Source organism: Oncorhynchus clarkii, chromosome 10 (assembly GCF_045791955.1).
Source record: "Oncorhynchus clarkii lewisi isolate Uvic-CL-2024 chromosome 10, UVic_Ocla_1.0, whole genome shotgun sequence".
Taxonomy (NCBI): domain Eukaryota; kingdom Metazoa; phylum Chordata; class Actinopteri; order Salmoniformes; family Salmonidae; genus Oncorhynchus; species Oncorhynchus clarkii.
In genome coordinates, this window is record NC_092156.1 from 29,337,826 (window position 1) to 29,350,573 (window position 12,748).

At 44.1% G+C, this 12,748-nt stretch overlaps 1 protein-coding gene across 1 annotated transcript in view; it reads left to right on the forward strand.

The window, feature by feature from the left end:
• The window catches only part of LOC139418241 (protein FAM222B-like), a 64,078-nt gene extending 59,545 nt beyond the window's left edge, over positions 1 to 4,533 (forward strand). The window contains exon 3 of the mRNA XM_071167538.1: positions 2,730 to 4,533. Within this exon, the coding sequence (XP_071023639.1) occupies positions 2,730 to 4,465 (1,736 nt within the window). The 3' untranslated portion in view covers positions 4,466 to 4,533. The remainder of the gene's footprint in view (positions 1 to 2,729) is intronic.
• The last annotated feature ends 8,215 nt before the right edge of the window (positions 4,534 to 12,748 follow it).

Genomic DNA, 12,748 nt, shown 5'->3' on the forward strand with positions numbered 1-12,748 from the left:
AGTCAGAAGAAGGAATTAAGCAGCCAGTGATTGAGTGTTGAGCTCAAACGCCTGGCCCAGACCCCTGCATTAATGAGCAGTTAGTCACCCCCCACCCACACCCGTCAATGCCACCCCGGCCCCTCTCATTGACACCCTTTGTTTCCTGCTCACTAATAGAGGATGAATTAGTCCGTTGGCATGACTTCCTTGTGCCACCGCCGTGCCAATGCCTGTCCTCACAGCTCAGCTCTCTGCCTTGTGCCACTGCTTCCTAGCCCACTCACTCTGCATGCTGCCTGTGAGGCTGAGTAGAGGAGCGGAAGATGGAAAGAGACTTTCAGCTAGATGAAAGACATTAGAAGATGAGTCTGCTATAAAGGGAACCCGTTAGCATTCCAGTGAAGGACAGAACTAGCCACCCTCCAATAAACACTACCTTCTTTCTTTTTTTCTTTTTTTACCTGTGTATTTAATAGAAGAATGTTGTATGAGAGATAATTATTGAATAGAAAAACAAAATATAAGTAGTGCACTATATAGGGAATAGGGTGCAATTTAGGACGCAGCCTGTGCGTATGTTTAGGTCAGGCTGGCTGGGCCAGGGAGGCTGTGAGGCCCAGGGCTCAGCCTGGAGAGGGGATGCTTGGTGAGGCTGCAGATACAGAGCCTCTCCTCAGTCCAGATCACAATGGCTGGAGGCAGGCCCCTTTCTCTAAAAAACATTATTACTGACTTCTATAGTTGGGGAAGAAAATGGGTGTCATTGAGTGACTGAAACACGCAATCACATTAACACATGCTAAGCACACACACACACACACACACACACACACACACACACACACACAAGACACACCTGTCAAATACACACCTTATCAGTCTCACACACACACTACAGCATCGGCACACACACTGGGGCATTGTTAAATATAGCCAGTGAGGTGCTTAGCAGCTGTAACAAATGACTGTCAGAGGGCTCAGTGGTGTTCCGGAGATCACAAAGATGTTGTGTGATTACTGTCTGCTGTCATGGAGCTGCGCCACTCTCTCTCTCTGTCTCTTTACCACTCTGCCTCCTTCATTTTCAAGGTGTTGACTGTACTTCCATTCTCAGCACACTAACACAATAAATGTCATTCTACATTTCAAAGGAAGAAAAAAAAAGACCCCGTGGGGCATTCGAACCTGCACAGCAAGTTGCAGCAATTGTCAAGAACTCAGTGCTCTACACTGTGAGCTGTACAGTCATGTAACAACTTGTGATAGTTATTTTGATTATCAGAAGTTGCCGGTGGACTTATGGTAAGGACACTTTTGTGAAAAAGTGTTGGATCAAGTCCAACTACATCAACGATTTTAATTGGCCTATATGGAATCTGTTACCAGATGTAATTATGTACTCAGCTGGTCATCCTCAGGCCAACCTGGCACAATTAGCCACTATGCTATAAGAAAAGCTAGTAGCTAGCCATTTTAGACTCAGTTATAAACCTTGGGTCTAAGCAAATGTTTGAGTATGGCCCCATTGTGGCCGGAAGCTACTGACCTCACTGTTACCGTCTGAATGACTGACATCCCTTAACCCCTACTATGGCACTTCAGAATTTTTTATTGGATTTATTTAACCAGGTAGGCAAGTTGAGAACAAGTTCTCATTTACAATTGTGACCTGGCCAAGATAAAGCAAAGCAGTTCGACACATACAACGACACAGAGTTACACATGGAGTAAAACAAACATACAGTCAATAATACAGTATAAACAAGTCTATATACGATGTGAGCTAATGAGGTGAGATAAGGGAGGTAAAGGCAAAAAAAGGCCATGGTGGCCGGTTGAAGAGCATGCATTTAGTTTTACTTGTATTTAAGAGCAATTGGAGGCCACGGAAGGAGAGTTGTATGGCATTGAAGCTTGCCTGGAGGGTTGTTAACAGTGTCCAAAGAAGGGCCAGAAGTATACATAATGGTGTCGTCTGCGTAGAGGTGGATCAGCAAGAGCGACATCATTGATGTATACAGAGAAGAGAGTCGGTCCAAGAATTGAACCCTGTGGCACCCCCATAGAGACTGCCAGAGGTCCGGACAGCAGACCCTCAGAGTTCAGTGTGTCAAATCGATCAGAGAAGTAGTTGGTGAACCAGGCGAGGTAATCATTTGAGAAACCAAGGCTGTAGAGTCTGCCGATGAGGATGTGGTGATTGACAGAGTCGAAAGCCTTGGCCAGATCAATGAATACGGCTGCACAGTAATGTTTCTTATCGATGGCGGTTAAGATATCGTTTAGGACCTTGAGCGTGGCTGAGGTGCACCCATGACCAGCTCTGAAACCAGATTGCATAGCAGAGAAGGTTTGGTATAGAATGTGAATGTGAAGAATGCGTTGCTTGCAGGGGAATCCAGGCAAGAACTCTATGTATGCATCCAAAATGGCACCTTATTCCCTTTAGACTGCACCATAAAGGGAATAAAATGCCATTGGGGACTTGGCTCGTGTCCCCGTGAGATATGAGATGAGAACACTGCTGTTTTTCATGTTAGAGGAAGCGCTGAGATTTGGAATGTGATAATGTTGTTGAAGTCAGTTCTGTTCTACTCAGAAGATTATCACACATCTGCTCTTCTGATGGGAAACCTGTCATTTTGCTTTTTACCTGCGTTAACATGTTTCTCTCTCACTTCCCCTCTTTGCCCCCCCCCATCTTCTCCCCTCCACCCCACTCTCCCTGTCTCTGTCTGTCACCCCAGGGGACACTACACAGAGGATGAGATCTGCTCAATATCCAACCCCTGCAGAATTGGATGCTTATGCTAAGAAGGTTGCCAACAACCCCCTGACCATTAAGATCTTCCCCAACAGCGTCAAGGTCCCCCAGAGGAACCACGTGCGCCGCACAGTCAACGGGCTGGATACCTCTTGCCAGCGCTACAGCCCCTACCCCCCCTCTCAGGCCAGCTCCAAGGCCGGCCTCCTTGCCATCATCAAGATGCCCGTCATCAAGGGCATCCTCAAAGACTTTGATGGCAGCCGGGTACGCCTGCAACCCTCCGAGGTCATCATGAACCCCCCTGGCCCCGGAGGACCATACGCAGCAGCAGCCGCCTCGACCAGCACTTTAAACCTACACCACCCCCCTTCCCAAGGCCAGGGCATGCCCCGGCAGAGCCTGAACCCTCACCCTGGGAGCCAGACTCACCCTCAGACTCTACAACAGACTCACCCCCAGCAGCAGGGTCAGTGCCAGGTCCTCAGACACCCACCCTCCATGCCCCAGCAGCACCCAGAGCAGAGTCTGCCCAGGGCCCAGACTCTGTCCCACCCCCCAGCCCTGGGCCACCCCCAGCCTCCCTCTGGCCCCACCCTCCTGCTCCAGCAGCAGCAGCAGCAACAGAACCTTCAGCAGCAGGGGCAGCCTCCTCCCGGCCTTCAGGGGGGCCGAAAGCTGCCAGACGCCGACGCGCCGCCTAACGTGACCGTCTCTACCTCAACAATTCCTCTGTCCATGGCCGCCGGTCTGAACCAGGGTCGCCAGCCAGACCTGAGCAGCATCGTGCACCAGATCAACCAGTTCTGCCAAGCCCGGGCTCAGGGGGCTGGGGCCACCTCAATGTGCGAGGGCCAGATCGCAAACCCCAGCCCCATCAGCCGCAACCTCCTCATCAACGCCAGCTCCAGGTTGTCCATGCACAGCCACCCACACCCCAACGTCTGTCCCCCCGGGCTGCCCCCACACCCCAACTGCATCATGTGTCCTGCGAACAAGGCTGCTGCCCCCTCTCACCCCCAAAACAACATGGCTGCTTCTAACATGATGCCTGTTTACCATAATGATATCAAACAGCAGCAGCAACAACAGCATCAACAACAGCATCAACAACATAATCACCAACAGCAGATGCGCTGGAACCAGCAGCAGTTGGCTCATCTACAGCACATGCAGCAGGATGGCGGGGGCCACCCCTGCAAGCACCCTTCTCACATGGGCTACCCCCCAGAGCTGTGTGTGGGCCAGCCATACAGCCTGAAGCCTCCTATAGAGAAGCCCACCCCCTCTCCCCCCAACAACAACAATGGCATGCCTGGGGGTCCACTGGCCCACTACACCAGTGGTGGCCACTATTTCCAACAACACGCTGTGTGGAACAGCAGTATCCTGCCAACGCCCAACAGCGACAGCTCCGGGTCTCAGGACCTGTCCATGCCATTCCACGGTGGGCCCCCAGGGGGCTCCACCACCCTAGACTGCGGTGGGCCCCCTGGGGGAGGCCATTACAGGCCCGGGGCGAGCTCCTCCTCCTCCGGCCAGACTAGTCTGGTGCAAACAGCAGATTACTTGGGCGGGGACTTCCAGACGCCCTGCTTCCGAGATCACAATCTGGGGCTGATGGGAAAGATGCACAGGCCTCCCATGAACAGGGTGGGGCCCGAGGTTGGCCCCGGGGACGGCAGAACCGCTCACATCCAGCACCCAGGGTACAGATAAGATAAGCTACGGCCGGTCTTGTCTACACAGCAGTTATCGAAAACCTTATTTTAGTCTTAAAGGAAAAATATGAAATATAATTAAATTAATAAATTAAGTAAAAATGTCTGCTAACATTAAAAAGAGGACAAATTAATATATAATAAAGAGCCGTGTTGGTTTTTCTTTTTCTTGGAGTCTATCTTGCAAGTGATCAGTTGATTTTGTAAATGAGTGCTTTCACTAGGCACCCTCTAGAGAGCGTTTCTTATGTATGTGATTGTCATCATTCCCTACCTTTTTTCCATCCTACCTGTCTATCAGTGTGCCTGGATCTAAGGATACAGAGTTATTTTTACTTCAGATCTGTCCTTCCTTCAATTTCTGCAGAGGATGGATGAAAACTCATTGACGCTTCATGGAGGAAAGAAAAAACATTCATTTGTTTGTTTTTACTGAGTCGTGTGGGGATTTTTCCTCTGCAATTAGTTTTTTTGGACAAGTGGCTAATGTTCCCTTTTTGCGTTTACTTCTGAAACTCGTAGTGACATCAAGATTAAAAACCTCTTGAAATCACCTTGCAGACGAGATAATGAATGGTTCAGTGTGAAACTGAAACTATCAGTCACTGGACACTACAAAGGACAGATGGAGACACATGTACAAAGAGGCTTTTTCTTTCTTTAGAAATGTATTTATTTGTGAAATAGGACTGTTTTCTGAATCAGGTCACTGGTCAAGGTTGATTCCTCGCTATCATCAAAGTATCTAATCTAATCAGGTTGATGTTTGTACAGAGCATAGATATATACTGTATAGACAGTGTAGACATCTAGATCCAGCATGGAGCAACATACTGGACTGACTGGGGGAGCTGACCAACGCGCTCTTGCTCAAAATGCTGCAATGAATTCAGGTGTCTGTTACAAACCATTTGTCACCAATGCCAATTGAGATTGGCAACATGATTGTGGATTAATATATTTTTATTTTAACGGAGTGAAAAAAATAATTAATTCTGTCTGAAGCCTTAAATGGCCAAAGTCACATAATTGACAAGGAAAACTTATTTTAAAAGATGTAATTTTATGTTTCCTATCATTTTTCGTGAACCCGAAAACAACTACTTGAATTGTTGAAATGCGATGTTCTGTTTGGCAGTTGTTTAGTGAAGGCAGTGAGCTAGTTAGCAGGACTAAACCTATCTACTGGAGTGAAATAAATAGAATTGTTACTAATATAATGTTATTTTAGAAACTAACTATGAACCAAATTAGAGTTTTGATCCTGAGTGTATTTTGTTTTTAATCACTAAAGCTAACTTAGTTGCTACTGATTCTGGTATGAAGTCTGCTGAAAATACCAAATTGATCACTTGCAAGATCACTTGGAGGTTAAAGGAAATTGACTAACTTAAGTGAAACAGCAAATGCGTTGTTTATTTTATTTTACACTGGCTTACCTACTATACTACTGTAACTTTTTAAAGTTATGATTGTGTGAGAATGATGCCTGCTGATGCAGGTTGAGTATAGACGTGTGTGCATGTGCGTTTTGTATGTATGCAGATGTGAGTGTGTGTCTGTACGTGAGCGTGGTGGACACACTGACCTCCACTTTCTGTTCGCCTCCTTCCCTAACAGCCCTTAAAAAGCCTTAAGTATTTGGTCCTTGGACTTTCCTTTGAAAACATGCATGGTTATAACGAAAACCCAAAATGCTGATTATGAGAATGACGATTGCAAGGATACATACAGAGGACCCGCAATTTCTGTTTGTTAATTTGCCTTTTATTTTTATGGGAGTTTTTGTTGAATAGGAAAGGCAATTCCTTAGAGATTCTTCTTAATTACGAAAACAAGAAATTGAGTTATATTTTGTAATTATATTTTAATCCTACAGTGCCGTGCAAAAGTGTTCATTCTCCTTGGATTTCTTCAAATTTGATTGTGTTACAAAGTGGGATTAAAATGGATTCAATTGTTCATTTTTTCAACAATCTATGCAAAATACTCTGTCAAAGTTTAAGATGAATAGAAATGAAATGACTAAAATATAGTCGTGGCATAAGTATTCATCTCCCTGAGTCAATACATGTTAGAAACACCTTCGCAGTGATTACAGCTGTGAGTCTTCTTGGGTAGGTCTCTGAGGTTTACACCTATATTGTGCAATATTATAAACTGGTGGTTAGAGCCCTGAATGATGATTGTCTGAAAGCTGTGGTATATCACACTGTATACCACGGGTATGACCCAACATTTTTTTTACTGCTCTAATTACACTGGTAACCAGTTTATAATGGCAATAAGGCACCTTGGGGTTTTGTGGTATATTGCCAATATACCACGGCTAAGGGCTGTATCCAGGCGTTGTGTCGTGGTTGAGAACAGCCCTTAGCCGTGGTATATTGGCTATATACCAAACCCCCTCGGGCCTTATTGCTTAATTAGCCCATTATTCTTTTCATAATTCTTCAATCTCTGTCAAGATGTTGGGGATCATGGCTAGACAGCAATTTTAGTATTTTTCATAGATTTTCAGTCATATTTAAGTCAAAACTGTAACTTGCCCACTCAGGAACATTCTCTGTCGTCTTGGTAAACAGCTCGTGTACATTTGGCCTATTGTTGTAAGTTATTGTCCTGCTTAAAGGTGAATTCCTCTCCCAGTATCTGGTGTTAAGCAGACTGAAGTATTTTTTCCTACAGGATTTTGCCTGTGACTGGTTCCATCCCATTTCTTTTCATCCTGAAAAATTCCCCAGTATTCACTGATGTCAACCATACCCATACCATGATGCAGCCACCACCATGCTTGGAAATAAGGAGGCAGTTACTCAGCGCTGTGCTGTTGGATTTGCCCCAAACATAAGACTTTGCATTTAGGCCAACGAGTATATTCTTTGCTGTGTTGTTTTTTTTCTTCCGCTTTTTTGCTTTGCCTTGGTGCGCACACAAGATGAATGTTTCGCAATATTTCTATTCAGTATATTTGTATTTTCACTCTGTCTTTTAAGTCATTGTGGCATCACTACAAAGTTATTGATCCATCGTCAGTTTTCTCCCATCACAGCTATCGAACTGTTTTTAAAATCACTAATGACCTCATGGTAACATCCCTGAGCAGTTTCATTCCTGTCCTGCAGCTCAGTTTAAAGGTTCACTGTATCTTTGACGTGTCTGGGTGGTTTAATCCATAATCATCAACTTTACCATGCTTAGCGAGATATACAATGTCTGATTTTGTTATTGTTACCCATCTACCAATTACTGTCCTTGTTTGTGAGGCTATCGAAAAGCTCCCTGCTCTTTTTAGTTGAATCTGTGCTTGAAATTCTGTGCTTGAAATTCAATACTTGACTGAGGGACCTTACAAAATAAATTCCCTTGACTTTTTCCACATTTTGTTACTTTACAGCCTTATTCTAAAATTGATTAAAACAAATGTTTTCCACCTCATCAATGTACACACACTACCCCATAATGCCAAAGCAAAAACAGTGTTTTTAGACATTTTCACTCATTTATTTAAAATTTAAAAAATGGATATCACATTTACGTAAGTATTCAGACCCTTTACTCAGTACTTTGTTGAAGCACCTTTGTCAGTGATTACAGCATTGAGTCTTCTTGGATATGACACTACAAGCTTGGCACACCTGTATTTGGGGAGTTTCTCCCATTCTTCTCTGCAGATCCTCTCTGTCAGGTTGGATGGGGAGCATTGCTGCACAGCTATTTTCAGATCTCTTCAGAGATGTTCAAATCCGGGCTCTGACTGGGCCACTGAAAACATCCCCACAGCATGATGCTGCCACCACCATGCTTCACCGTAGGAATGTTACCAAGTTTCTTCCAGACGTGACGCTTGGCATTCAGGCCAAAGAGTTCAATCTTGGTTTCATCAGACCAGAGAATAGACCAGAGAATCTCGTTTCTAATGGTCTGAGAGTCCTTTAGATGCCTTTTGGCAAACTCCAAGTGGGCTGTCATGTGCCTTTTACTGAGGAACGACTTCAGTCTGACCACTCTACCATAAAGGCCTGATTGGTGGAGTACTGCAGAGAAGTTTGTCCTTCTGGAAGGTCCTCCCATCTCCACAGAGGAACTCTAGCTCTGTCAGAGTGACCATTGGGTTCTTGGTCACCTCCCTGACCAAAGCCCTTCTCCCCCGATTGCTCAGTTTGGCCGGGCGGCCAGCTCTAGGAAGAGTCTTGGTGGTTCCAAATTTCTTCCAATTGAGAATGGTGGAGGCCACTGTGTTCTTGGGGACCTTCAATGCTGCAGACATTTTTTGGTACTCTTCCTCAGATCTGTGCCTCGACACAATCCTGTCTCGGAGCTCTACGGACAATTCCTTCGACCAGATGGCTTGATTTTTGCGCTGTCAACTCTGGGACCTTTGGAAAGGCACACATCTGCCTATATAATCATTTGAATTTACCACAGGTGGACTAATCAAGTTGTAGAAACATCTCAAGGATAATCAATGGAAACCGGATGCACCTGAGCTAATAGCAAAAGGTCTGAATACTTATGTAAATAAGGTATTTCTGTTTTTTATTTGTAATAAATGTGGAAACATGTCTACAAACCTGTTTTCGCGTCGTCATTATGGTGTATTGTGTCTCGATTGCTGGGGAATTGTTTTGATTTAATCCACTTTAGAATAAGGCTGTAACGTAACAAAATATGGAAAAAGTCGAGGGGTCTGAATACTTTCCAAAGGCACTGTGTGTGTATGATGGAAAGTGGAGGGGTTAGTCATTTAAAAATCATGTCAACCCCTAGTATTTCACACAGTGAGTCCATGTAATGATGTGATTTTTTTTTTTAAGCTACATTTTTTATCCTGAATTAATTTAGGCTTGCCTGAGCAAAGGGGCTTCGATTTTTCTTCCACTTTGGCAGAGAATTTTGAGTAGATTGTTGGAAGAAAAAACAGGACAAATCCATTTTAATCCCACTTTGTAACACAAAATATGAAGAAATCCAAGGGGTCTGAATACTTCTGCAAGGCCCTGTATGTGTAGTTACTGGGCTGTAAACAAACCATTTCCCCCCCCAGTTTCAAAGCTTCAGTTGTGACTTGTTTATTATACTTGATTTTCTTGTTGTTTAAAAAAATTGGCGTCTTTATTTCCTTTACTGTTGCTGTGAAATCCAGGAAGGCTTGATAAGTCTCTTTTACATGTCACTCTGTGGCTGTACGAAAGATAAAAAGGCGAGAGAGTGAGTTGTGCTACTCTTTTTGTAATATTGTAATAATAAAATAAAGTTCTAATTTATGCTTAGAAATGTGTTTTATGGATGTCCTGTTCTTTTGATGCCCAAATGCCGTTTCTCCTATTTGATGAGTCGTACAGAACTTGCAAATATGAGTATTTGAAATACATATGCTCACAACCTTTTACTCAATGAGAACAGATGGAGGAAATTGGACATTCTTCCACCTTATGTTTGTCTCCAAACCATATACCTGTCTGCTCATTGCCCTACAAATCTGCATGGGGTACCCCCTGAGTGCTTGAATTATTTCTTTAGATCAGACAGTATTGCAAGTTTTTTTTTCCCCCATTTGAGTCCCTGAGATTTAATTTCAACAGTACTGTGTGTGAAATAAAGCTTTACCTACATCATCATCACACAGTCATTGATTTTTAGGTAGCACCTCATCTCCGCATCAATCAGGAACAGAAACCTAATTGTAACAGATTCTGCAATTGGACCTAGTTAGGAAGTCAAATCAATCCATGATTAATCGTGCTTCTACACCTGCATTGCTTGCTGTTTGGGGTTTTAGGCTGGGTTTCTGTATAGCACTTTGAGATATCAGCTGATGTAAGAAGGGCGATATAAATCAATTTGATTTGATTCAGGAGGCTATACAGTACATAGGCCTACACTCCTTGTGCCTCACATTGCCGTTTTAACCGCGACCACTGGTATACAAAGCGGTGATTGCACCAATTTCATTCAGTGCTTTGACCGCTTTCCTACTGTATCAAAGCGATCCGGTGTAAAATAGCGACAGGAAGTCACGTAGCCAGAGCAAGCTGTGAAATCGAGAAATCTGCAGGTCACACTGGCTTTGATTTGTCTGGCAGGAGTTCTTTAAAGAGAGCACAGTGGGGGGTACTGACCGACCGCTTTCTGGGTTCAGTTCAGACACTATCGCTCTTGAGAGATTTGAGCAAGGCAGGGGTTGAATCATCAATAGCAACAGGGATATTATTCTGTGACCTATCACTGAACTTTGAAAATGCTTATTTATGTAGCGTTTTCATTGAGACAGTTCACCGAACTGGCCAGAATGAGTCATTGATATATCGATAATCATTTAAGTATGCTGTTAGAATGTGGACAAGAGCAAGACAACGGACGCATGTTAGAACCAGGTATAAACCGGGCTCATATAATCAAGAAAGATGACATTGGCTACTTTATAGTGGTGTACTTGATTTGGAGGCCCCATGCATAGGCCAGTCTGAGGCTTTTATAGTAAAGACATGTAATTTAACTGTAAAACTGTATTCCCTTTGAATGTGCCATGAACACAACCAGTCATGACGTTTTCGTCTGATTGTCAAACAAATCACTTTAAAAAGCAGATTATCTTCTCACGTTTATCCAAAATAATAACAGCATCCGAACAGTGCACTGTGCACCTGCCAAATTTTCTTCAATTCTCAAGATCCCTGACAGATCCACGGACGACGCCATTGCACTGCACACTGACCTCACCCATCTGGACAAGAGGAATGCATATTTTTAGCAACTACAGCTTGACCTTCAATACCATAGTGCCCTTTTAAGCTCACCACAACGCTCACAGCCCTGGGACTGAACTCCCTATGCACTCCACCAATCAGGCCTTTATTGTAGAGTGGCCAGACAAAGCCACTCCTCAGTAAAATACATAGGACAGACTGCTTGGAGTTTGCCGAAAGGCACCTAAAGGACTCTCAGACCATGAGAAGCAACATTCTCTGGTCTGATGAAACCAAGATTGATGTCTTTGGCCTGAATGCCAAGCTTCATGTCTGGAGGAAACCTGGCACCATCCCTACGGTAAAGCATGATGGTAGCAGCATCATGCTGTGGGTATGTTTTTCAGCGGCAGAGACTGGTAGACTAGTCAGGATCGAGGCAAAGATGAACTGAGCAAAGTATAGAGAGATCCTTGATGAAAATCCTTTCCAGAGCGCTCAGGACCTCAGACTGGGGTAAAGGTTCACCTTCCAACAGAACAATGACCATAAGCACACAGCCAAGACAATGCAGGAGTGGCGGGACAGGTCTCTGAATGCCCTTGAGTGGACCAGCCAGAGCCAGGACTTATACCCAATCGAACATCTCTGGAGAGACCTGAAAATAGCTGTGCAGCGACGCTCCCCATCCGACAGAGGTTGAGAGGATCTGCAGATATTAATGGGAGAAACTCCCCAAATACAGGTGTGCCAAGCTTGTAGTGTCATACTCAAGAAGACTTGAGGCTGTCATCGCAGCCAAAAGTCCTTCAGCAAAGTACTGAGTAAAGGGTCTGAATACTATTTTTCAGTTTTTAGACATTTCTAACAGCCTGTTTTTGCTTTGTCATTAAGACTACTGAACATCTAATCAAATGGCTACCCAGTTTCGGCACACAAGAAAATGGCCGTGCCGAAATCCTACCCCCATTCTAATTTCCTTAATTTTGTCACTAGAGTCAAATACTTTCTGTGGCACACATCAGAGTCAAATATTTTCTATAGAACAAACTTCACATCAGGATAGGCAACCCAAAATTAATAATTCATGTATGTGTGTTATATTAAACATAGGAGGGAGTAAAATGTAGGCAAGCAATAAACATTTCAGAACAAGTACTAGTTGAATAAGACATGGGAGAGATGACAAATTTTGCCAAAGATATTTATTTCTAGACTAATACACTTGAAACAAATAGCCAAACTGAAAAATGCAGACATTACTAGTGTCTCCCCCGTGATCGAACTGCCATAAAAAATCAAATGAAATGCAGCCTAACATGATCATTGACAGCTGCCTTGAAGGACACAAATAAACAATGCTTTCTGCTACTAAACTGACAACTGGATGAAGAGCAGAAATCTCAACTAGCAAGCAAGTCGCAGCAATGGAGAATTGAGTGCGTGCACGTTCATGTGGGGGGGGATTCTGGTAGGGGGGAGATTTTTGGCACAACACTGGCCCTCAACGAATATATCCTCCAAACATCGGCTTCTCGGGCATTATCACTTAAATGTAGCCTTTATGCCTACATTCTTAAGCTCTTGATGGT